At 37.5% G+C, this 26612-nt stretch overlaps 2 protein-coding genes, 1 long non-coding RNA gene and 1 pseudogene across 6 annotated transcripts; 2 read left to right on the plus strand and 2 right to left on the minus strand.

Moving 5' to 3' along the window:
- Nucleotides 1-516: 516 nt before the first annotated feature.
- On the plus strand, nt 517-3885 carry LOC130723375 (uncharacterized). Of its 3 annotated transcripts, XR_009014267.1 has the most exons (5): nt 517-1074; nt 1148-1286; nt 1891-1944; nt 3027-3099; nt 3613-3885. It is a non-coding gene; the product is annotated as an uncharacterized LOC130723375 (long non-coding RNA). The 3 variants fall into 3 exon arrangements; XR_009014265.1 differs by having other exon boundaries at nt 518-1286; XR_009014266.1 differs by having other exon boundaries at nt 518-1286; nt 1894-1944.
- A 3925-nt stretch (nt 3886-7810) lies between these two features.
- Nucleotides 7811-9121, minus strand: LOC130725000 (uncharacterized). Its single transcript, XM_057576261.1, has one exon. It carries the CDS (start codon nt 9119-9121, stop codon nt 7811-7813), a length of 1311 nt encoding a protein of 436 aa, XP_057432244.1.
- Nucleotides 9122-21847: 12726 nt separating this feature from the next.
- LOC130725950 (uncharacterized) lies at nt 21848-25712 on the minus strand. Of its 2 annotated transcripts, XM_057577147.1 has the most exons (7): nt 25555-25712; nt 25411-25477; nt 25181-25294; nt 24988-25086; nt 23531-23656; nt 22850-23007; nt 21848-22298 (listed from the first exon to the last, which is right to left on the minus strand). In XM_057577147.1, exons 1-6 carry the CDS (start codon nt 25582-25584, stop codon nt 22862-22864), a joined length of 582 nt encoding a protein of 193 aa, XP_057433130.1. In that variant the 5' UTR covers nt 25585-25712; the 3' UTR covers nt 21848-22298; nt 22850-22861. The 2 variants fall into 2 exon arrangements, with proteins under 2 accessions (XP_057433130.1, XP_057433129.1); XM_057577146.1 differs by lacking the exon at nt 21848-22298 and having other exon boundaries at nt 22698-23007.
- A 167-nt stretch (nt 25713-25879) lies between these two features.
- On the plus strand, nt 25880-26612 carry LOC130725958 (uncharacterized; annotated as a pseudogene).

Genomic DNA, 26612 nt, shown 5'->3' on the forward strand with positions numbered 1-26612 from the left:
AGACAAAATTTGATATAATCCACAAAATAAAAATCCAAAATGATATATTACAAACTGTCTATATGATATTTTCATCTAAAGCAATCATACACGCTCATTGGAAGAGTTTATTTGAGTATATCTTAAATAAACTAAGACTTAGTATTGAGCTCAGACTTAATCACTACAAAAAAACGTGTTTTTAGTGGCACAATATTTGTGGCATTTACAAAAAAATGCCACAAACTTATATTACTCTGGCATTTAAGGGGAATGCCACTAATTTAAAAACGCATTCCTAGCTAATTAGCAGCAATTTGGTAGTAATTTATTGAAGCTTATATTACTCTGGCATTTAAGTAGAATGTCACTAATTTAAAAACGTATTCCTAGCTAATTAGCAGCTATTTGGTAGCAATTTTCTGAAGTGGCACTTAACTCAAATGCCACAAATAACCCTTTTCAATTTTAATATTAATTTTTTTTTAACTTTCACTCACACAATTTCAGATTTTTAAACCAAAAAGAAAAAAGAAAAGTCTCTTTCAGCTTTTCTTCCGATTCATCGTCGTCCTCAGTCATGATCACCACATCGCACCAGAGCGACCACAAAACAAAAATTCCAATCCTATCCCCATGTTTCAATCGCATTCATCATCCCCAATCCACTGAACCCTATTCAAAGCAGCCATTGACGATCGCTCACCAACATCACCATCCTCATCTCTCAATTCTGATGCTGTCGATGTTGCTGTGAACAATCAGAAGAAGAAGAAGAAACAACAACGATGACTTCTTCTTCTTCTTCGGGCACGATCAACATCGCTGCAAGTGCTCAGAAACTCGATGTCGATAACCGAATCGCTCTCTGTTTCTACTTCCGGATCGCCGATAACATCCTCCGTCAAGCTCTATCACCACATCGCATCAGAGCAACCATCGCTCCATCTCCATCGCAGCCACACTCCACCGCAAGCAGCTGTGCTTCCAGATCCAGCAAATTCTCCTTGTTCACGATACTCACCGGAGAAGAAACCCTAGATCCGCGATGCTACATGTCCGACACCTCCATAATTCCACTCCGGCTACCACCAGGTGGCGCAACAAGCTCGAGAGGTCGCGTTTCTTGCCTTTCTTCTTCTGATTCGATCTTGTTTCTTACCCGCAGGTACACTGAATTGGAAATTGCGGTGTCGGAGATAGGAATTGTAGGGCTGAACGCGGAGAATTTAGGGATTGGAGGTGTTTGGGTTGACAGTGATCCTATACTACCCGCATCAACCTCAGTAGTTGGAGGATGGATGAAGGTATTGCTCCTGGAATCGACTCTGGTTCTCATACGTATGCCAGGTGTTTGATGAAATTACTGCTTCTTGTCACACATCAATACTAACTAACAATCTTTTGGACAAGTATGAAAGGCGTAGTTGGTTGAATGCATAGCTAACTTTACAGTGAAACTGGTTTTGTCATCCATCCCCCAAGTACCTTCCATCTTTTGTTATTAATATGATTTTAATGTATGATTTTATATATATATTATCTAAATCCATCACTAACTCAATTATCTTTTAGCTAGCTGTTGTTTTTTGTGTATCTAGTTCTGTGTAGTAGTTTTGATATTTCCTTACAAAAGTTCCTGAGGGAGAAATGAAACAACAGGTGCAGGCAATGCAGTGACTAGTCAGTCACTGAATTAGACCCAGATTGGGTAGTGGTACTGGCAGAGCCTGAGTTCAGTTTAGAACCACTATGTTACTCCTATCTCACAGCTAGCTCTTGCTATGAGATTATTGATGTGTTTGGATAAGTATTAATATAAAGTTCATCTTGAATGATTTTTATAAAATTTACTTTGATTAGTATTGAATAGAATACTAATTTATAAAATTTACTTTGATTGGTTTTCAGCAGGTTGATAAGGGATATTGAAAGTGACTCAGTCTTGAGGCTCAATCACTAGAGGTGTGTAATCTTGTTCCTGCACTCAGTCCATTTTTTATATGATCATGTTTTTTAACCCCACACACAATTCATTCATTTTGCTAAGCAAATTAAAGGAGGTGGGTAGGGGGGTCTGGGGGCCTGCCTAGTGAGGATCAAGTAGCTTTAAAAGAAAAATCTCAAAAGGTAATCCAGCTTTTATAGGAACTGAAATGAAGTGACATGAAAATCACTACATTATTGACTGAAGCTAGTTATAGGATTGAATTTCAGTAAGTTCAATTCAATCATAGTGTGAGTGATTTGGCTTTATCTATTCAATTTTGGTTTTAAGATCAATTATATTATAAGTTATGGTGGATGTTCTACAACATGTTTGAATACACAGAAGATTTTCATGATGGAAGGGTAATTGATTTTAGGAGAAATTGCTCCTTACAACTTTAGTGGTAGCATAATTGATTTCGTAAGATCTAAACGTGAATTCAAACATGCTGATAAAGTAAGTTTCCACGTTAGGAGAAGAAGTACTTCTAACTTCTGAGAGTAGCTTTTGAGAAAGGAAAAATGATTTTGATAGTTTTTAACATAAAACCAAACATGCTGATTATTGCACATGAACTGCTTGAGGGCTGGGCTTGCTATTGAACAATATTAAATTATGATTATGAACACAACATTACTGAGAAAGAGAACAAAGTGGTTTCATAAATAAGTGGACTAGCATTTAATATATACAAGGAGGTCTTTTTAGTTTAAGAGAGCTCAATTTTCTCAAGGGAAACTATGAAAAACCCATGTAAGACAAGCTTGATTAGTAAGGCTTACAAGAGAAGAAACACAAATTGGCCCATGGGTTAGTTAGGCCTTGTCAGTTAAAGCAGGCCTTGTAAAACTGTCAAGAGTAGTTAGTTAAAGCAGGCCTTATCGCTAGAATGGAGGCTGTAATAGAGGGAATTAGATGGTTAAGGATTTGAGGAGGGACAGACTGGTTCTCATTCTCATATCCTAGAAGAGAGACAGCTTCATTGATTTAACTAAGGTTATATGTTGGAGTTTTTAATGAGTACAAATGTTGATTTCGTGTGGTTTTAATTTTTAAGGACAATGCCAATGCTAATGATGAACCGGTTGAAACTGCTGATCATGCAAAGGGATTTCACTAATGTTAGTGAGGTTAGTCATGTTTGCTACTCTACTTTGGAAATTTAGTTTTTGAATGCTGAATGTTTTCATTTCTGTTTCTCATTGAAGTGATTACTTGATTGGGTCCTTGCTTCCACAACTGTTCTGTCATCCACATTTGTTTTAGCATTTTGTTTAACTGTAGTTGCTGTTTGGGACTTGAGAAATTTTATGTGGGTTTTCCCCCTTTTTTGATTCAAAAAAGACTTGATAATTCAGTGATCTTTTCATCTGTAGAGAATTAATGTTTGGTCTGAAACTTAAATGGCACTGCTGTAACTAGATTTATGTGTGCAATTAATGGAAGAACTTCATGTTTTATAAAGCATTGTACTTCCAATTTTGTTGAACCCTTTAACTCTGATTTGTACGTGAATCTATTTCCATCTTAATTTTGATTTCCTTTTAGATAATTCATACTTTCAGATTATTATATTGACTTATGGTTTATTAGTTTCAGCTACTGATTAGAAATTTGACAAATGTGTACCCTTTTCATTGCAGGGTCAATTGATGACAATATAGATACAATGAGGCATATATGTAGTTTGTGGCATTTAAAAATATGCCAGTTTCAATTTGTGGCATTTAGAAGATGCCAGAAGCATTTGTGGCATACAAAAACCGGCATTTAAGCAAAAAATGCCACAAAACAGTTGTGGCACCTGTAATAGAGGCACTTAAAGGTGAATGCCACTAATCACACTTGGGGCATTTAATAAATGCCACAACTTAACAATATCAATGCCACTAAAAATACATTTTTTTGTAGTGAAATAGACTATATAGTCCAAACTAAAGGGACCAAAAATGTAATTAAAAAGGTTTGTAACGATTTATATGTTAATTTTTTTTCTTCGGAAAATAATGTAAAACAAAATAAAACTAAGGCGCAAACAAAATGACTTTCAACAGAAAAGTCTTCAAGTCAAGCTGAGGAACATCTATGAAACAAATACTAAGAGGAGGCACACGAGCACCCAATCTAGTTGGATAATTTGCAGGAGCATTGCAATCTCGTTACACCAGCTTAAGACACTTTCGAAAAGAAAAAAAAAAGAGCTTAAGACTAATATTCCAATTCTTCCCAAGCAGTTGATTAATGTCATTAATCACTAGGAGAAATCTCACATTCCAGATCCTTAAGGAGACAATTAAATTTGCGCAGTCAGTGTCACATAAAACATTTCGACATGTAGCCCCTTGATAAGGGAGAGGACGTCACGCAAAGTACACGTACTTTTTTTTATTAAACTTTGGTCCATGGATGAACTCTCATTCTTTCTTTTTTATAAAGGCATGTAACCTACTCCAACAAGATAAAAAGCTAAAACATGAAAACTGGGAAGGGTGCATGAGCCACTTGCTCCAACCTGAGAAAAATAAACATGTACGTCCGTGCCTAAATGACCATGTGGTCCACTTCATTAGAAAAACACACATATTCACTAACTGAATCACGCCCATTATGGAATCCCTATCACCAACTTTTCTCTACCATCCCCAAAGATTGGTTAGGCATATATAGGTGACATGCTTAAGCAGACAACAGATATATATTCTTTACTTGTGTTATCTCAAAGCAAGACACTTATAAAGCATTCCCAATTGATAGGGACCAGATTGTTCATATATACTAATACCACCGTCCAAGCAAGGTTGTGCTTAATTTTTTAAAGAGGCGATTAAAATGTATGCAAAATTTCATCCCATTCTTGGAGAATTAGGGTGACCTAGATATGCAAATTTTGAGTCTATTGGGCCTACCTAATGACATGATTACATGTTAAAAAGATGAACAGACAGCACACTATAGACCACTCTCATATTTTGTGGTGGTTTTTCATGGGCTCGATGTGCATTTATGCTGTTGGTTTGGCATATACAAGCTGGCTTCTCAACCCATTGTGGTTTGCCGACAAAAATATAAACCCATTGTAGCTTATGGTTCTGTTAGGCATATTTGCTTATATATATGCTAGACAGTTCAAAGACTGGTGATTTAATTTTTTTTCCTCTGCTAGGGCACAAGAATCGTGAGCAGCGGCCACCTCCCTTTGGGGGTCTCCTCCCCCATTGGGGGGTTCCTTCTCCTCTAGGGAGATCTTTCTTCTACTTTGTAGATGTTCCCTCCCACAATAGGTGGGGTCTTCTTCCACTTTAAGGTGGATTTTCTTCCACTTTAGGTGGATTTTCTACCCAAATAAGTGGGTTTTGTTCTTCCTTTCATCTCTGTTTTCCTTCCTCTACTTCCAACACGCCATCTGCTGCTACCAACGCCGTCCACCGTTCCCCACCTCCGGCGGCGAGGCCACCATTACCTGCCACCACCGTGACCATTTTCTCCCTCCACTGTAACCCCTGCCGCCCTTGTGACGAGCTCCTACCACCGCCTCCCCTCCTCACTCGTAGCTATCAGATCTGGCTCACCACTACTCCTGCAATCTTCTCCGCCACCTCCGCCCTGTCTCCGCCTCATCTCCGCCGCTGTGCCTCGTCGTTGCTATCGTTGTAAAGACCGCTGCTTCCACTACCACCCCATCGTCTCCTTCCTTTTCCATTCTCAGCTATGCTAGCTGTTGGTTGTTGTGGAATCTTCAAAGGTCTTCCTTTTCTCCCCAGGTTCTCAGATCTGCCAGTTTGACCCCAGTTGGTGTGGCTGATGCTAAGCGTCCTTGAAAGCCCACGGTGTGTAGCCCCGGCAGAGTCGGTTGTGTTGTATTTTTGGAAGCGCCATTTGTAAAAGATGATTAAAATCGCTTAGAAGTCGCTTGGTTTATTTCTGTTAATTTTTGGGGTTTTTAGGGGCCTTTGTATGACCTTTAGGGTTTTGCATCATGGTTTAGCTGGGATGTTTCAGCTTGTTATTTGAGTGAGCATGCTTGTTCCTCACTTTCTTATGTATTTGCATTGCGTAACTCTCCTTGAGAGTTATTCTCACATGATGTAAGTGCCGCTTTGTAACCTTTTCGGTATTTATTCCAAACACCTTTGACCAAAAAAAAATGCTAAAAATTATTATGTACACCCGTTTAATATTGAACTAGTTGAATTACCCGTGCGAGGCACGGGTGACTTTTGTTATATGTTGTTTTATTAGCTTTTAAGTTTAATGTCTAAAGTCTTGTAGTGGAAATTGTGTTTAGTTATAGCGTTTTAAATTAATTATGTTGTCCAAGTGGAATTACCCATGTAAGGCACGGGTTAGTTGTGTTTAATAAAATTGTTAATCTAAATGTTGTGTTACACTATATATGTTTTTTTTTAGTAAATACATCTTAACCATTGTTTTAAATATATGTGTTTTGAACATTTTTTTTTAAAAAAAAAATTCAATGTGTTTTAATCTACCGTCATTTGTTTGTCCTTATTTTCTTTTTCATATTGTTTTAGTTTTTTATAATTAAAAAAATTAATTTTAGTCAACTTTTCAAGTCAATCTTATAATAATTCTGTTGACTCGTCAAATATTCTTTCCCACCACAGACCTATTCCTCCGAAAAGTCGCTCACCCAGCTTTCATTCTATTTTTACACAATCATTTCTTTCTCATTCTCCAAGAACCTCTTTCTCTAATAAAAATTGAAAATAGATGTAATGTTAAAAAAAAAAAAAAATTAATGAAATGGATTTATAAGAGGGTTCGCATAGGCCTCAAGTATCCATTCATGTTTTTTTTTAATTTATATTTCTCTATTAATTTACTCTTGAAAATAAAATTGAAGCAACATTACTCAAAGAGAAATAAAGTGTGTTAATTTTCTTATGTTTATTTCACAAAACTGATAGTGGAGGTTTGCTGTTATCCTGCACCCCTCTGTTTGCCTGACACACCCACTTCAACATCCCACAAAGCGTTAGATCTGATTCCTCATTCTTCATACCTCGTTCGTAATTGCTCATCTTTTGTCTGTCATGAGCTTTTGATTTTTCTCCTTCTGAACCTGAGTTCCGATCTCATTCGTCATGCTTCTTCGTGTATTGCGCTACACAATCGTTTCTTTGAATTCGAGGTGATTGGTGCATCCACAGGAGCTAACATCGTATTGTAATGATTCTCATGTCCTTGTTTATGTTGTTCATATTGCATTGGATCAGGTTTCAATACGAAAGGGGCAATGCAATGGGCAAATTGCCGCAAGGTTGAGAAAGGTCAGTGGCTTTATGCTAATTATTATGTGGGATTAGCTACTTTTGATAAGTGGTCTCTTTTGAGAAATACTTTTTTGTACATTACAAACTACTTATGCGGTTCTCATTTTAACTATAATTAAGATGGTTTAAGAAGTATTACTTTTATGTCAGGTAATGTATTGCTTTTGAAATTACATAATGATTCTGAAGTACTTGTAACAGTGCATCAAATTATTTCAGGAATTCTCTTTCAAATCAGTAGCTGGAGTTGCTTTGGTTTGCTTGAATCTATAGTTTTAGTAATCTCTTGATTCATTTTCAGTTTTATGATTTTGCCAACCATAATGAATTCAATCTGCTGGATAGATACAACTCACGTGATCTTGTTTTTAAAGATGATATACAGGTAACATTCTAGAAAAGCTTTTGGCTTATGCTCAATTTCTTATTTTAACTTAGGTCATTGTCTCTGATTTTTTTTAATTTCATGTTAGAATGAATGGAATACCATGTAAATGTTTATAGTACTAAATATAAATGAATATGTAGAACTCCATAAAACTGCACCTTATGGAGTTATATTGTCAAACACTTCTTCATACACAGCATTAATTATTGTATTAGAAGGGAGATCGTCGTGGTTTTCTATGAGGATCCTTAGCCCTTGTTTGCTTTTGACTCTTGATAGCGCCACATATAATTGTCCGTGGCTAAAAACCGGTCTTGGAAGATATAACCTAACACATATAGGCAATTGCCGTCTCTGAAATTGGAACGGTAGATTTGTGTTATTTGTATTCATGGTCATCCTAGGAATCAGTACAGTAGATCCAGCTTTAGTCCCAGTTAGAACGGTGCACTGAATGACATGGTCTCCAAATCTCTTCACCGTCAATCTTGTTCCATTACACAATCCGTTGGACTGGTCGATATTTCTCATTAATATTACTGGGACTCCAATTTTCAAACTCAACTTATGCGGTGGCAGTCCTAAACAGTTCATCGCATTCAATACCTCGGGGGAAAATGAATCTAGCTCACTCTCAACATTGCCGTCTTCTTTGTATATTGAATCAGAGCTCAAGTATTCCCTTTCTTCTGCCGAGAGCCGAGACATCATGTAATCATTGACCTTTCCAACCAGTTCAATCGTGGGGGCCAAAATGGATCTTTCCCTGAAGTATTCAGAGTTAGACATGTTACGCAACAAATCAAGGTAGGTATAATTGACCAAGTCTTCAAAACCGGTTTCTGAGTTTTTTATAAGGATTTCATCTGGTATTTGAATTTCTGATTCGCCGTTAACTGGCTGTCCGACCTTGCCATCACCTATAGTCAACAGCCATTCTGCAAATTCTGTTATATCTGATGCACTTGAGCACGAAGATCCTTGCAGGAGTCTCATGTTCTTTGTCAAACAAAGAACTTCACAAAAAGGCCATAGATAGGATGAATTTATTGTTGCACTGATGACATCTTGCCTGGATGCCCTTGGAATTACAGGTAAGATTTGCCTGAAATCACCGCCCAGAACCACAACTTTTCCTCCGAACGGCAAGCTGGAGTCATATCCTGGGGTGAACCTCAAAATGTCTCTCAAGCACTTATCCAAAGCCTCGTAACACCATTTACTCATCATAGGAGCTTCGTCCCAAATGATCAGTTTCGCCTTTATCAGCAATTTAGCATGAGGGTTGTTATGTTTTATGTTGCATGTTGAATCCTCAGTTATAGGTATGGGAGTCTTGAACCTGGAGTGCGCCGTCCTTCCTCCAGGCAACAACAGTGCAGCAATACCACTTGAAGCCACATTGAGAACAATATCACCTCTTGATCGAATGGATGCTGAAAGCGTTTTCCAGACAAAGGTTTTACCCATCCCACCGTAACCATACAGGAAGAAAAATCCACCTTTGTTTCCATAGACGGCGTTAATTATTTTGTCATACGCATGCCTTTGTTCGTCAGTTATTGAGGAGAGACATTGGTCCAAGTATTCAACTCATTTCATTCCTGTCGTAATTCAACTCCTCTACAATCAGTCTTTGTCCAACGTCTTCGACAACAATGTCTGAAGGATAAGGCATGGAAACAAAATTGTGCAGGCTCCTACCATTGTTTTGTAGCATGTTCTCAATCTCAGCGAGCGCCAGGTTTTTTTTCTGATCATCTGTTAGATTCAGTCCTGCAGACAGATAAATTAGGTGAGTTTGGCAGGTTATCCGCAATTTAGAATGATCCAAAATGAAGGAGGCTTACCTGGGTAATCTAAGCGTCTTCTTTGTCTGTAGAGAATATCATCTGAAAGCTCTTGCCAGCACTTATCCCAAACTACCTCGGGATTTGACATGTTGTTAGACATCAACAACACCACAAACAGTCTTCTAAGATACTCTCCTGACCCCTAGAAGCTGGCCTCTTTTATTGCGTCTACAAATTCTTTGTCATCTTCTAGCAAACCAAGAGCACAACACGCATCCTTAAAAGTATTGTAGGTCACTTCTTTCACAGTGAGAATGTCTTTAAAACTCGTGCAACCTTTTTGAACGTTCAGAAGGATCCTTAAGTAATAGTCCTCGCCGCATGATGGAGGCACATGTGAAATTCTACCAATTGAGAAACCCTGTGTAATGTCTCGTCCAGCCATCGTCCAACCTTTTTGAACGTTCAGAAGGATCCTTGTGTCGTCTTTCCAAACAAATTTGGTGGGATATTCTGAATAAGTAATGTCTCGTCCAGCCGCATAAAGTTGGTTAGCCTCCATCCAACCTATAAACTTGTTTTTCTTAATGTCGGCCTTTTCAATTGCATCCTGTACTGTCTCACCGTCATTGTACACTACGCTTTGCTCACCCGGAAGATGGAATGGCAACCTCACAACTGGAGGCTCTCTATAGTGCACTTCAAATCCAATCAATCGCCATGCCGCCTCACATGCAGAGATGTATCTGCAGTCATAGTAATTTTTTATTTCATCAATCACCAAGAATGGATTACTTGAATCCGAAGTTCGGTAAAATTCAGTCGTCACTCTGTCATTGCCTTTATGGACATACTTGAAAAGATATTTTATTGCACTTGTCTGGCACGTGTACTCAACGTTAATGTGAGCTCTATATTTTTGGAGTAGCAATGGGTGGTATGGTACAACATATCTATTATCCAGCACAGTTTTTCCCTTTTTGACAGTCCTGCCATCCTCTCTTCTTCTATATTTAGGAAAACCTTCATCATCAATAATTGTAACACCCCGATTTCGGTGGCGTCACTTTAGTAACCAAAAGTAAACTTAATGCGGAAAATACGTGAATATTTTTTTTTGATAAACTAAACAAACCTGAATTAAATAAAACCCAACAATAAACGTCGTCGACGGGTAAGTAGAAAAGTGTAACGCCCGTAGGCAAAATGTACAATCCCAGAATGATAGGTCAAGTGTCAACAACACAAGCCCTTATAATAAGAATAAGTCAGAGCTATGACACTAACACCCAACCTTAGTAGACTCTAAACGCCCATCCCCCATACTTCCATCATCACTCTCATCTAGTCATGCATGAAGTCCGGGTCCACGTTGAAAGCTCAGTAGTGGTCATTTCGCTCCGGGTCTTCCCCGAACGACGAAGAATCACGAAAGAATCCATCAACGACATCTGACAAAAAGGGCATACATAGCCCCCCAAACACAGGTAGCACGCGCAAGGGTCAACTTACGGAATATAGTATAGAGAATACAAGACAACAGGTAAAGTATAAGGGGTATATATATGTTGTATATATACATGTAAGTTCTGCATTGTCTACCCTAAGGTTTAAACATAGCATGTTATCAAATCTCTAGTACAATTCAATCATCAAAGCACATAACGATATTTATCAACATCTACTCATCAAAACACATAACGATGTTTATCAACATCAACTCCTCTAAACACATAACGATGTTTATCAACATCAACTCATCCAAATCCCAACGAATATAATTAGAGTGCATGATATGTCAATGCAACGTAAATCTCGACAATTCCGGAAGAAGTAGGCTGGGCACGATCGAGTCGGTCCTAACACTGGCATTGTGTCGACCATAACCCTCGAGTGTCACTTACAACCTTGACATAGCCGGATCAGTCCTAACCCTGCGGGTCGACTTTTCCCTCCGCCATGCTCGACAATCAACAGGTCGATCCTAACCTCACGGTCGATCATATCCCCCGTCGATGTCCGAATTACCCGAAGGCATAAACTGTACCCGAAGGCATAAACTGTACCCGAAGGCATAAAGATATACTGTACCCGAAGATATATAGATATACTGTACCCGAAGGCATATACTGTACCCGAAGGCATATATTGTACCCGAAGGTATATAGATATACTGTACCCGAAGGTATATACTGTACCCGAAGGCATATACTGTACCCGAAGGCATATACTGTACCTGAAGGCATATACTGTACCCGAAGGTATATAGATATACTGTACCCGAAGGTATATAGATATATTGTACCCGAAGGTATATACTGTACCCGAAGGCATATACTGTACCCGAAGGCATATACTGTATCTCCTGATGATCTCCAAATCATCCGACTCATCTCCATCCGATGGTCAAAACTGCTCAACGAGCAAGAGTATCAACATACTCGGAAACTATCAATTTTCCGGACTTATCCCCCGGATAGCCCAACAACACATAGCTGCTCCAACAGCACAAGAGTATCAACATACTCAAAACTTATCAAACTCCATCGACACTTGGATCCGACGACACTTCTCGTTTTCCAAAACTAAGATTTGCATCCGAAGCTTCCTCTCGAGTTTATTATCCTTATGTGAAGATTTAGAGGTTGTTTAATGTCTTATGAGTTTTCTTTACAAAATAGTATCCTTTTAGTCTTATCGCAAATCCTATCAGTTCTCGGGATCTCCTAATCCCCAAATGACACCAGAGAATGTCTCGATCCATAAAACACCATAACAAGTCCCGAATCTCATTCGTCCTATCAAACTTTCCCCAGAACTCTCAAAATAAAATCGGCATGACCTGCCCGCTATTCTCACTATTCAGAAACTCAGATTTCATTGCTAAAGCATAAATAACTCAGCACCATCAATCAACATGTCATATATCAACATAATAAGCAATAACCACATAGCACTTAGCATATAAGGCATGCACCACACATCCTAGATTACCCACATAGCACATAGCATGTAAGTCAATCTCCAAAAACATTCAGTAGATGAATCATCTACATTGTCAGCCGAAGCCTCAGAAAACATTTTTCCAATCAACCACACACAAGTGCATAAACAGTAAATCAATGTCGAAAGCATCGACCCTAAGCATTAACTAATAAGGTAAGTTGCCCTTACCTCTAGTTATTCCAGCGTTCTCCTCAAACGTTCCTTCACAATGAGCTCCTTGATCTTCAGGAAATTCTTCAAAAGAACCTTTAGAGTAAAAACCACAGAATTCCATCAAGGTCTAACAGAAACTCAGTAATCAATTCTCACTAAGGTTACACGAAGTAGTATATACTCCGAGGTACGATAATCTAGCGCGAAAGGACAAGTTTTCGGAAAAGGAAATTTTCCTCCTCCTCCCCCTATAGGCTCGGCCACTTTAGGTAATTAGGGGACTCGATTTTTCTTCGATCAAACTTGGTTCCTATGCTATCATTAGCCGTAACTAAGGGTATTCTGAACTCGGAAAAATTATCGGATCAAAAACTGTCGCAGGGGTATTTTGGTCATGATTTTTAACTTAGAAATTTCAAAACTGAAATCCCAAAAACCAAATTTGACAGGGACGTTACTAACGACGTTTATGACAACTAATCCTACTAGCACTAAGCTAAGGCGATAGTTTTTAGCCTAAAGGTTGAAGCTTTACTCCAAAAACTCCAAAAATGGGTATTTAAGACTAAAATTGATTCCGGCGGAAATCCGGCGGCATAACGGAAAATCTAATCCGGCAGAAGTGATCTTGGGCACATAAGGAAGAGGTTTAGAATCAGAAATGAAATATTTAGGATAGTTTTGCAAAAACCTCAAAACTATCAGCTCAGAAAAGTCTACAGAAAAGCTATGGAAAAAGCGATCAGAGGTAAGGATTAGCGACTATACCTCGAAGCCTTGAAGTAGCAACTGATTGATCGACGATCAAGCAAGAATTGAACAAAAACTCTTCTTCCTCCTCTCCTCTCAAACTCGCGGCCTCCTTGGTGAAAATGGGTAAGATATTTGTTTTTTTCTCATTTCTTGGCTATATATAGAGGTTGGCAAAACGCGGTAAAATGAAAGTTTCGCGAATCTGATTTTTCCGGCGTCATCCTCCGTGAATTCTAAGATATGTTTTGGCGAAAGAATTCCAAAACTAAAATAAGGTCTCCTTGTATTTTTGGCAACTAATGCATAATCGGTATAAAACTATTTTACCCGATAAGTTGCTTTTTGCATCGTATGTCGGAATAGAAAACTTCCTTCTGAAGAAAGATTGAAATCATCAAGAGAAATGGGTGTACGCGTGTGGAATATTCATTTGAAGCTCTGAATAGAAAAAGTCTTCATTGTCGAGAAATTCTAGGGTTTTGAAATACCAGGGTTTCGGTTTCGGCAAACTTCCGATGATTGGAATCGGACGTTCGTAGATCCTAGAGTTTCGCCTCGAAACGATTGTGAGATATGGAAAAAGAGAAGTTCTAACATTTCTCTGAAGATTTTTGGAATTAACTTCCATCGTGCCTATAAGTGAAAACTAGCTATATACTAGGGTTTCTGACCTAGGTTTAGGTGTATAACGATCGTGCTATAACTTTTATCGACTTCAATACGAACCTCAGACTTTTCCTGAACTTTCTCCTTCATACATTTATTTCATTTACTAAACTCTTGTTCAGGTTTCCCTTCACGACACATCAACCCTATTCGTGAATAAGAAGTTTATTCACTTAGCATAAGCTTAAAAACTTGGGTCTTACAATAATGGTATTGCCTCCGCCATCCGGTTAAGGTCCACCATCCTATGTCTCATCAAACGTCCGATTAGTACTAACCATACGGTAGCACTAGACAAACCACTCAATCCGATTAAGTAGTAACGCAAACAATTAGAGCGAAAATCGCTCTGCAGACAATCAATTTTCACTCTTTGCGGAGTCACACAACCTAGCACAGAAGACCTATTCCCCAAAGACTCCCGAAAGACTCGACTAAGCTCTGATACCACAATGTAACACCCCGATTTCCAGGTGTCACTTTAGTAACCAAAAATAAACTTTACGCGGAAAACAGGTAATTTTTTTCGTTTGATTCCTTCAAATAAAAGCGATAAAGAAATAAAGACAAAACCCAACAACTAAACTAACCGATAAATAATATAAACACTTGTACAGCCTCAGTTGCACTCTCTCGTCACGCGCACTCGCAGTGACTCCAAAGTAGTAAGCCCGCAGGCAAATATATACAGAACCAGAAGTGTGAGTGAGAAAGTTGTAATTACAATCCACTAGTAGAAAGTCGGCCTCAAAATGGCCTAAGCAGAGACCCCTATGGTCCGACTGACTCACTGTGATCCCTCAGTAATAGAACCACACAAAAAGTCATGCGTCGGGAACCTACCCTGTCCCAAAAGAAAAACGAATCAGAGCTCTACACAAAACATGACGCCTGCCTAAACCTACCCTCCCAGTACCAAGTCCACAGCGAACTGAAGTTGGCAAGTTGAAGCTCAGCTCCATGCGTCGTAAAGCTCCCTTCGTCAGTCGTCCACGCCCGTCAGTCCGGTCCTCCATGACCCTTCCCCGGTACGTCGCCCGATGACCCACAAGATAGATCACCCAAGCGGTGGGGCATGTCAATCAACCAGCTCAAACCTGATCCCCCCCGAGGAAGAGACCATCGAAACCCAGTCCACCGTCGACATCTGGCAGCAGGCCGACCGCCCAAGCACAAACATACAACCAAAGCCAAGGCGCTAGGGTCAACTCACAGAAATACGTAGATATACACTCAACATGTGATAGGGGGTATAGATATATGTTGATATATATATATATATATATATATATATATATATATATATATAAACAATCCTAGCATGTTATGGCTCTAACATTGCTTCAATAACCAAACAGCACACAGTTCAAGTCAGAATGAATGTATGCGTGATATGCAATCATGAATCCGGATTTGTGACGCGTTCCCGTTCGCCACAAGTGAAGCATTCCCGTTCTTCACTATGGATGAACCATTCCCGTTATTCATCCTGGATGAACAATTCCCGTTATTCATCCTTGGTGAACCATTCCCGTTATTCACCATATGATGAACCATTCCCGTTATTCATCATTTATGCAAGGTGAACCATTCCCGTTATTCACCATGATATGCACAGGTGAACCATTCCCGTTATTCACCCGATTGATGCAATATGGTTAGCCAAACAACGAATCGCCCTTACCACGAAAGTGTCTAGCTCACAACCCAATCTCAACAAACCCATGAGTTAGTGTCGGTCAATACAACACAACTCGGAGTAAGTGTCGGTCAATACAACACGACTCCACCAACAAGAATACACAAGGGTCTAGTGTCGGTCAATACAACACAGCCCAAACTACAAGAGCACTAGGTGTCGGTCAATACAACACGGCTCCACAACACTCCCAAGAGTACTAGAGTACACGGTGACTTTCAATCATCACCATAGCTCACCTTAGTGGCTTTCCCAATTCCAAAACTCTCCAAACCCACAACAAGGTCGACTTTTCCCCGTCTTTCATAAATATTTTCCCCTTTAGTTCTCCTATGATTATTCTTTTAGTAAAAACGTTTCGAATTGAATTAGTCAGGTTATGAGTTTATTTCTCAAAGTCTAAGTCTCCCAAAGTCTCTAATTTTCGAAATTCTAATCATTCTAGGTTTTCCGAAAACCAACCACCCAAAAGAAGTTTCCCGGGGAAAGTCTAAGAATACGAACAAATACCAATGAATGGCTAAGTCTCAAACCCCACGTTTGGACTTGCCCAGGGTTGTTCATCCAACCCGAAATATCAAAGATCACTAGATCAATGAATCTCCACTCCGAAGTTGCGTCAAAACGCTCAATTCAACACATCATCAATATCATAAGTTATGAAAACAATCATAACAATAAATCATCATCATAAACAACATCAGATAAAGTATAAGTCGAATTTATCGACGCCTATCATGCAATCATAGCTAATATGTGTAAGTTGCCCTAACCTCGAGCTGATCCAGCTTCGCAAATCAAATCTCCTTCACAGGAATGCCTTGAAACTTCCAAAGTTCCTTCAACTGAACCTCGGAGGAAAAACAAAGCAGAATCCACACAAAATCGATTAGTTCGATCGCAATACAATACATAAACGATAGACAAAGCATTAAAGCTTCAGAATACGACATCCGGGTACGAAAAGACAAGTTTTCGAAAACGAAAAAACTCCCCCTCAAGGAAATAACCCACGGCCTCAAAGGACCGGCTCTTTTTCTTCGATCAAATCAATTCACAAGATAGTTTTAGGGTAAAACTAAGGTAAAGAAACTGTCAGAACCATTTTCGGACAATCGGGTCGAAATACGGCTATCCAGGGGCATTTTGGTCCAAAATAAAGGCTCAAAACTTCAAAGTTATCAGTTCTGAAAACAAATTTGACAGCATTGATCCTCATGACATCCGTGACAAAAAATCCTACAGGCACGAAGTCAGATTACAGCTTTTTGACAATAAAGTTTCGAAATGTGAGACAAAAAGGTTTTGAAACAGTTTTTCAGATCTTGATCAACTGAATCACAATCAGCGTTTACTGACAGAGGTTTTAGGCTCTTGGGAACCTAGAGAACATAACCCAACCAAGAAATCGAAGAAATCGGACAGTTTTACAAAAAGCTCAAAACTGTGAGCATAGAAACGACTTCAGAAACGCAACAGAAACAATAATCAGAGGTAGGAATCATGCTAGTTACCTCGATACCTAGAAGTAGAGACGAACTGCGCGAAGATTGGTCAAGTTTTCGCGAAAAATCCTCTTCTCCCTTGCTCTCTCAAACTCGCGGCCCTTGAGGAAAGAAATGAGGAGATTTTTGCTTTTTCGCGCTATTTATAGGCGGGTGAAATCGCGGGAAAATGAAAATTTCGCGATTCCGATTTTTGCAGCACGTTCACTGAGGAATTCTAAGAGAGATTCTGGCGACAGATTTCCAGAACTCAAAACAAATCTCTAACTTTTGGGAAAAACGATATCCAAAATCCCAAAAGCGGTGTAAGTTAATCTGACCCGAAAAACTACTTTTTGTTGTGATGCTCAAACGACAAAACTTCGTACTGGAGAAAGATTGGAAATGTCGAAACAAATCTGGCAGCGCGGACGGAAACTTCGTTAGAAGTCCCGAATGGAAAAAGTCTTCATCCCACGCTTGAATTTAGGGTTTCGAAGCAAAGAAATTAGCGTCGTCGAACTTCCGAAAAGTGAATACTATCGTGCGTACAGTCCAGGGTTCCGAAATGAAACGCTGGTCGAAGGAAAAATAAAGAGAATCTTTAAATTTTCCAAGGATTCGAAATCTCACTTAAAACGTTGCTCTAAAACGAAATTAGCCTATTCTGGACGCGCTCGCCATAAGGCAAGTGTGCAGACGACTCGCACTAGCTCCGAAAGCAACAAAGCAACATTCCTCGAGCAATTCCTGAACTTTCTTCTTCATTAATCTTTCTCAAATATCAAACTCTTGTCACGCTTACACTGATTCTACGCGTGAGTCGAAAATTAGCTTGTTCTGAAAATCCAGGTCTTACACATCCTCCCTGTATGGAAACAATAGTGGATATTGAAGTGCAAGAAATGACGGATATGTAGGGTCAATATGCTTGATCAACCTGGATTGTGTTTCAACAATGATCTCTCTCTTAACAGTAGCATCTATGTCACCCACCACCAACGCAGCAACTTCAGATGCTGTGGGAAGGTTATAAGTTCTCCCATCTTTGTCCCTCCGCCGAATTAACCTTAGCTTGACATTAGAAAAATCACCACATCTGTATCGTTCCCTACCATATCTGTATGACTTAACCAAAGGGTTCTCTGCATCTAGCATGTTTTTTAAGTCTCTGACAATTAGCTCATCCAACTTATGAGCATCACCGCTTGGCCTTCAAATTAAAAAGTAATCGGTTAACATAAGGTGTTCAGAGGATACTTGTGTATTAAAAATACTATATAAGAAGATTGTAAATTCATAACGTTATGTATACCTGAGAGCTTGTATCCTATTAGCAACCTCATTTTCAGTGTCAAAAATATAAAGCTGGGCAAATTTGGGACTTTGACCAACTGGAGGTATGAGACTACCAATAGAATGGTAATTTTGTCCTCCGAGCAAGAAGATTGGAGGACCACGTCCATTGTTTATGTTTTTGTCCACCTTTCCAGCCATAGACGTGAATGCAAACATTCCATTGAACATCCTTATGTTCTTTAAGAAATGTCGGCTTTTATCAGTTTCATTTGCGTGCAAGTCTTGGAGAATTTTAGGTGCAGCTTTGAGCAATGGTAGTTGAACCTTCCCATGCAAACAGCATAGAGGAAATTTTGGTGTTCTTGTAGGTACTTTCCTTCTCTTTCTTTCATCATACCAGAACATGGCTCCGCAATGCTCACACTCGTTAGTAGGATCTCCCATGTCCCACATGGCTTAGGTAGAAAATAAAAAAAAAAAATGTTAAAAAGCTGTCATGTTATTAATGATTAAGAAAGCTATATTGATTATCAAACTGTGATACAATCACAGTAAATACCTGTTGCATGACCAGCTGCAGCAACGTCGTTCATTAATTCATCTGAGTTAACATCTGCAAATTTTAATCAATAGAAGAATATGATTTTTTTTCTCACAGCAGCTGTCATTTCCATAACAAAGAATTATATGTGTGCATAGAATAGTTAATTCCCTCACATGGAACAATTTATTACCTTCCAAATCTTCATTGTCAATTAATGGATCATCGTCAGCAGGTTCATTCAAATTTATGTCATCGAAACCAACGGGATCTGGAATGTGAATGTGGTAGTTTAAGGTCCAAACTCAATTATAGTTAAATATTGGTGTCAATGATGGTAATCAAGTTTATGCTTATGAATAGTTTGACACAATACCTTCATGTTCTGCTGGAGGGTCAATGTCATTTGCATTGTTGTTCACAGGTCGTCTATCAACTTGACTTGTTGAAGCAATGTTTGGTGATGTCGAATTGTACGAAATTGTTCCAGATAAAGTTGTTGCAGGAATGACACCTCTGTCCATAGTTGTTGCGTCACTGCTTTGGCACAGGTAATACATTATCTGGCACCCTTTCCAATACTTACATATTTTGTTCTATAATGAATGACAATTTTTTGAATTGTAAAGCATAACTACTTACCATCTATTGATGTCTTGCTGCTGAGGAGATATGGTTGGCTCTATATAAATGTTGTTAGAACCCTTATCAAGCATATTTGGAGGACGAAATGATACTCCTAAATTGTTTGTGACAGATTCGCTAATTCTTTTTTTTTAACAATCTGCTTGCCTGCTGTCAGTGGTTCTCTGGAATAATAAAATCTCACAAAGTCATGATCTAAGGTTTTTTGTTGAAAGTTGTTTAAGAAATAAATGGTAATTGTTGTAATATAAGGTTACATTAGTGTTGTCTTCTCCCTTCTCTGACTTTCAATAGGGGACACATCTTCACTGAATGATGATCTCGCATTGTCATTGTTTACTTTTCCTGCTGGAATTTGCTGGCTAAAGTTAGTAATTGTTATTTTGAGTGACATTATATTCATGTAGTAATTTTGTGAATGAAGTTTGAATGCAAGTAATTACCATTGGTCACTGTAGTTTTGCTATGACTGCAGCTTTCGTGTGGAACATTAGGCTTTTCAGAAACAGTTGTTTGATAACCTGCATCTTAATTTTGCATGGCATAAGGGTGAATGAGTAAGAATTTCATGAGGTAGTTGACGGTTTTTCTATAAGAAAAAGTAAAGTAGATTATATAGTATTGTTTTCATGTTTGACTATTTTTCTTTATATTTCCTTTTGGACTTCAATATAGTATTATCACATACTAATAGTTAGGTTATAATGGTTCTCTATATAGGATTTGTTGGTGTTGGTGTCATAGTTCTTTAGATTAAAAGTAAAGATTATAAAATTTATACTTACAAACAATGATAAAAATTCATACCTGGAACAATTATGTTTGGATGGTTGATGGGATGCTGTCTTTTTCTTTTATTTCTCAATATTAATTGTCTGTTCCATCTAGCTTGTCTGGCGTCCATGTTTGAGTAATTGGTGTTCAAGTTGGAGAAATTATCAAGTAGCCTTTTCTTTGAACAAATCAAGTTCTTGAGGATACATCTCGTCAATATTAGCCTGATGAGCAAAGAAGTTGGTAAATTTATGTAATAGCAAAAGTTAAAGAAGTAATTTCAATGAGATTACCCTTTTAGCATATGAATTGTGAAGTTCCACTGCGCTTTTTTTCAAAAAATTGCTAGCCTCACAGTCAAAAACGGTGAAGGTTGTAGAAAACGGTGAAGCTATGGAATCTCTAACAATGTGAATGGGAAATATGATATTTTAGTCTGAGAAACGCAGTATAAATAATAGTGATTGATATGTAGAGTTAATAACAATCTTTTTAAAAACAAATGTAATATATTAGATTTGTTTGTCCATTACAAAAATTGAACGTGGATGTCTTTTTTTTTTAAAACTTTGTTCAGTTTTTTTAATATAAAATTAGATTTGTTTTTGCTTTTATAAATTTGAACATAATAACGGACCAAAACCATATGTGATCAGATTTGCTTTTAAAAATTTGAACGTGGATGTCTTTTTCTTTAAACAATCTTTATTTATTTGTTCAGTTTTTTTTAATATAAAATTAGATTTGTTTTTGCTTTAAAAAATTTGAACGTAATGGAAAACATATAAACCATATGTGATCAGACTTCCTTTTAAAAAGTTAAAATATTTGTTTTCTTAATGCAGATTTAATATTGAAAAACATGTAGATTTAATATTGAAAAACAAAATTTGTATATTTTTTATTGGGATGATGTGGGGGTGACACGTGGCAAAACCTTCTAGAAAAAAACCTTCCTTTAGTATATTATATAGATATAGATTTTAATTCATTCAAAAAATAATGAATTTTAATTTTTTTAGCACCCAATGAATAATATTTTGTTGATACAAGATAGAATTTTTTTTTTTTGAAAGTAATACAAGATAGAGTTGAAAAGGAGAAAAAGAGAAATAATTAACCTTCTTATAAACAATTGAGAATTCTTTGGAGATGCATAGATTTCATGAAGGCAAGTTCTCTTTATGAAGCCGGCTCCTCAATTACTTTTCCTGGTATGGCATCTGATTAATGAAAGTATTAACCTTAATGATCTTGTGATTAAAAATACTTGAGAGCTTCCCCTCCCCATAGTTTAACCCTAAACAATCCCGGTAGCAAAATACTGACTAGTTAGCATATATAATTACAGGGAAAATGTGTTCTACATAAAAAGATAAAAAATAAAAACAAAAACTCAAATTTGGAACTTAAATAGTCAATGAATGTCACAACCCATGTGATTTTGGTACGAAATACTACCCTCAAATACATGTGCCTGCAGTCAGCAGTAGTATCGAAACTATGTAGCTGTAACAAGCAAATGAACTTTCCCATCAAATTTCACATTGCAAGTATTAAATCCAATAAATGCCTAGGAATAATCTAATGCGAAAATCACATTGGCACCACTTTGATGACCTACATTCACCAAAGTGGCATGGCCAATTGCAAATTAACTTACAACCTTATTTAAATTCACAGAAAGGTATATAAAATTACATCTTCCACATTCTATAGGCCAACATGACCTTGATTATCTCATCATCCGACGCTGGCAGATGGCTTCAATTTCTTAGGTGGGGAGTTTCCTCCAGAGATAAGAACATATAAATAAAAGCAGTGCATTGCAGAACTGCAAATGAAATTTTCACGAGCGCACAAACGAGTCAGACCAAAATCATTGGTAGGAAACCCCCTTAAACTATCATTCAAAAAGCTGAGTGAAAATTCAGAGACACCCCCTTAAACTATCAACACAGATTAAGCTAGATTTGGACTCTGATATATCAGAAATCTCAACTAGAATCATGGGGTTCTTCCTTGATACCTCATTGTAGAGTTGAGAGAAAAACATGAACAACGCAGCTCAAAATGCCCATGATTATTAAATGTGCAATACCTTAGTCTCTACAAAAGGGATGATCGTAAAAGAATTTATTTTCCTACGAGAAAGAAGCCTTAGTAACAAAGAATTGGCCATTACACAAGGCTGGAATAACTATGAGTATTGAGCACCAACTTGCACATGATAAGTCAAAAAAACCAAAACCATAATTGAGCTATAATATAAAATTCTATTAGATTTAATCAAAAGATACACTGTAATTTCTCCACTCTTCCTCAAAAATGTCTAACATGACTTTTCATAATCCAAGCTAATCGGGAAAAAAAAAAGGCAAGCACCTCAAGGTAAAGCTATGATGACACATCATACTTCAGGTCTTGGAATCTTTTCATCAAGCTCAACTTGAATCTCTCAATATCTGCATCTTCAAGTGAATTTGGTGCAGACTTGATAATTGAAATGGCCCCAGCACGATGCAAGGATGCAAGAACTTCATCTGTAGGAATGAAGTATTTTGTCTCGATTAATAGAAAACAGAAAAGAAGACACAGCAGCACTTTGGTTGTACTGTTTCATATCATTCAACCTCAGAATATTTTTTGAACTGGATTTTTAATATTCAAATATATTGACCTGATAATATACAGGTGTTATTGTCATATAAATACACCTGAGCTCTCATGCATATAATGTCCAAAAATCAATGTCCAAACAAGTTATGTTCATTTTCATCTTTACAAGCCCTTATGAACTGAATAAGAATTTAAAGATGGCACATACATGAAACATGTAATAGTTTTCTAAGCACGCTTTGCTCCTATTGTCAACTTCCAGCTAGAATATCATACAAATGAAGTCTTTAGGACCACAAAGTTACTATTGGTCTCAATAATCTAGCTCTCCAAGAGCATGTTAGTAAGCATATTAAAACAAAAAGTCTGATTAGAAAATAAAATGAGTTTTTATGCATAAAAGAACACCAAAATGTAATATTTAAAGATTAAACGTTAAAGTGCTACCTGACTGTGAGAGTGCAGCAAGAGCATTTAACGCTTCTTTCCGTGTTCGGTCATCTTTAGCCGTGCTTAACACATTTAAGAGCTCTTGAACTCCACCCATCTCGACTATCTTCATCCTTCTTTCATCTTACGAGCAAAAGGAAGGTGAACAATTTTGTTAACCATTTCCATGAGATACATATCCAATATCCATTGGTACATTGAAAAACTATAGATAGATAATTATTTAATTATAAAACATTCTGAGCATACAGAAGGTAATCAGTCAATAAGTAGCTACTTAATGTGCAAACTACCTAAGTCACATCAAGGCAATATGTCAGTTATGGAATAGAACACAGTTTAAATCATTGAAACATTTGTGCTAAGTCATGACAAATATTAGGCATAATTGCTTTTCCAGTCCCTCTAGTCTTTACTATAACTAACTTGGGATTTTGGTCCCGAATATTATTCTTGAACGAATTTAAGACCTCAATTTTTTAATTGTTACAAAACAATCCAATCTCTCCATCACTATCCTTCTACTAAAAACTCTCAAACTCTCATTTTCTTCTAAAAATGATCAAAAGGTCAAATTTGAATGGATCAGACCTCCTTCAGCTTAAAACTTACCAAAAAAAATATCACATTCACCAAAAAAAATTGATTTTTCTACGCTGTAAAACCTTAATTTCGCATCCTCTTAATCATTCCAAATTTCATATTTGATAAAAACTTAACTGAATTTCTAAATTCTACAGTTCTAAAATTATTTCACATCCCAAATATCTCAGACCTATTTGGATGGAAAATGAGAGTTTGAGAACTTTAGGTAGAAGAAATTGACACCAGAATCAGAATCGTTGAACTTTAAAGATAGACGGTTTTGATTGGCACAAAAAAACTTAGAAGATCAAAATCACACACTATCCCAAATAGAGGGATAAAAGTGAAATTAATCAAAAAATGACACTTTAGAACATGGTAAGACTTTTAGAACTACATCTAAAATCTCAGTAACTATTTCATGATCAGATCAAGCACAAAGTCTCATTCTATAACTCTTATCTAAGTTTAAAATCTCCCATCAACTTATCCCTTTAACCAGAAATCTGTCATCTCAAGAAAGGCTGAGATAAAGTGCATGTCTGAATACACAATGGAAAAAGATGGTGAGGCCAAAATCAAGGAGGACTCTCGCAAAAGCTACGGTAAATGGCTTCTGTCCACCGTGATTTTGGCTTCACTGTGGTGTTCCACCATGTACTAAACACGCACTATTCAGTATTCACTATATATCACTAATGTCAAGCACAAGGATACTGAAATTATACTCGTAGCAAGAGCACGAAACTGTTACGTAGAACAAACAAACTAATATTCAAATGACAAACACAGCACAAAGTGCTCCAATATATGTTCCTAGGTCACAGATTGTTAAACAGACTTCAAATTCAATAGATAGTGCAAATTACCATCTGCTGCAAAACGGGCCAATCTAGAAGCTCCCATCCTTTTAAACAAGGGATCCTTGACACGCAAAAGCGCCACAGACTGCTGCATCAAATTATCTCCTGAAAATTTTCATTTGAACAACACATTCAGCCTTGAACCAGAAACAGTAAGCAAATGCCTGCATAAGCTGAAAATTAGATGGATTATGAATACCCATGTAAGGAAAGAAATGGTATCCAGCAACGCCTGCGGTGACGAAAAATATGGTTTTCAATAGCCAGCCAGCTTTTTCCTGAGCTTCTAATTCTTCCTCAGCAGTAAGCTGATCTGATCAACCAACAAAATTGCAGTTCATTCACACATAATTCACAGAATCTTTGTATTTAAATTTTGACAGTTTCAGAATTTGACACAGTGATTAAATATAAAAAAACGCGAGATACCTTTGACACTAGGTGATGAAAATTTACGAGATTGAATCTTGACCCCATTTCTTGTTCTGAATAAATACTGCAAAAACGGTAGATTGGAAGAAAATTGAAGTCGAAAATTGAAATGGAGTTGTTAATGAATAAAGAGAGATTTACGTTAGAGAGGTGAGCTGCTAGGGTGCGCATGGTGCGAAATCGGATGCAATTGCTGATTTCCGATGAAGATGCTGCAGTTGTGGATAAAGGGGTTTGTTTTGTTTACATTTGAAGAGGGGGTAATCGAATTGGTGTTTTTCACCTTTCTCGAGACTTATAAATGTAAATGATTTTTATCCTATTGATTTTGATATAATATGTAATAGTATTTATAATTGAATTATTAAATTTAGGAATTACTTTATGATATATGCTTTTGAAATAAATTATAGTAATTGGAATTTAAAAATTACTATAAAATGCTATTGGTTTACACAATCATATTTAAAGGCAAGCGCCAACCTCAGCACATTGAATTTGCTTGCTACATAAAACACAAACAATGTTTGTGGTGGGTGAGGAGCTAAAGGCCAAAGCAGATGTGTATCACGGTGACCAAGCATGGCAGGGAGAAATTATCTTTGTTGCTGGCAGAGCTAGGCCTCCCTGATGGATTATTGACCATACAAGACATTCAGGAATGCGGGTACGTGAAGGAACAAGGCTTTGTTTGGCTCAAGCTCAAGAAGAAGAAGGATCGAGCACAGGTTTGACAACGACATACTTGTGTGCTATGACACAGTGGTCACCGCACATGTTGAGCCAAACAAGATCAAGAATCTCACTGGGGTGAAGGCTAAGGAAGTTTTAGTGTGGTTCACCTTGAATGAGATTCTTGTCAAAGGTCCTCCAGAGGGACATGTAATTACTTTCAAGTCGGTGGTTGGTTTGTCCATGTCATTTCCAGTGTCCATGTTCAAAGCTAGGAATGAATTAGTACTCCCTCAAAGGGAGAATAGAAGTGGTGGAGGATGAGCAAAACTGTAATTATAGCAACAAAAAAAAGTTAATTATTGTAATAATTTGATTGTGCATGTTTGATTATGCTTATGTAATTGTGTATTTTTAATGATTTTATTTGGTTCTAGTTTCTCAAAATTTAGTGAACCTCTCAGTAGAAGATGAGGCAGCTATGAAAGAATATGCTAAGCATGTTCCTTTCATTAAGAATATGCTGA

Source organism: Lotus japonicus, chromosome 6, assembly GCF_012489685.1.
Source record: "Lotus japonicus ecotype B-129 chromosome 6, LjGifu_v1.2".
Taxonomy (NCBI): Eukaryota; Viridiplantae; Streptophyta; class Magnoliopsida; order Fabales; family Fabaceae; genus Lotus; species Lotus japonicus.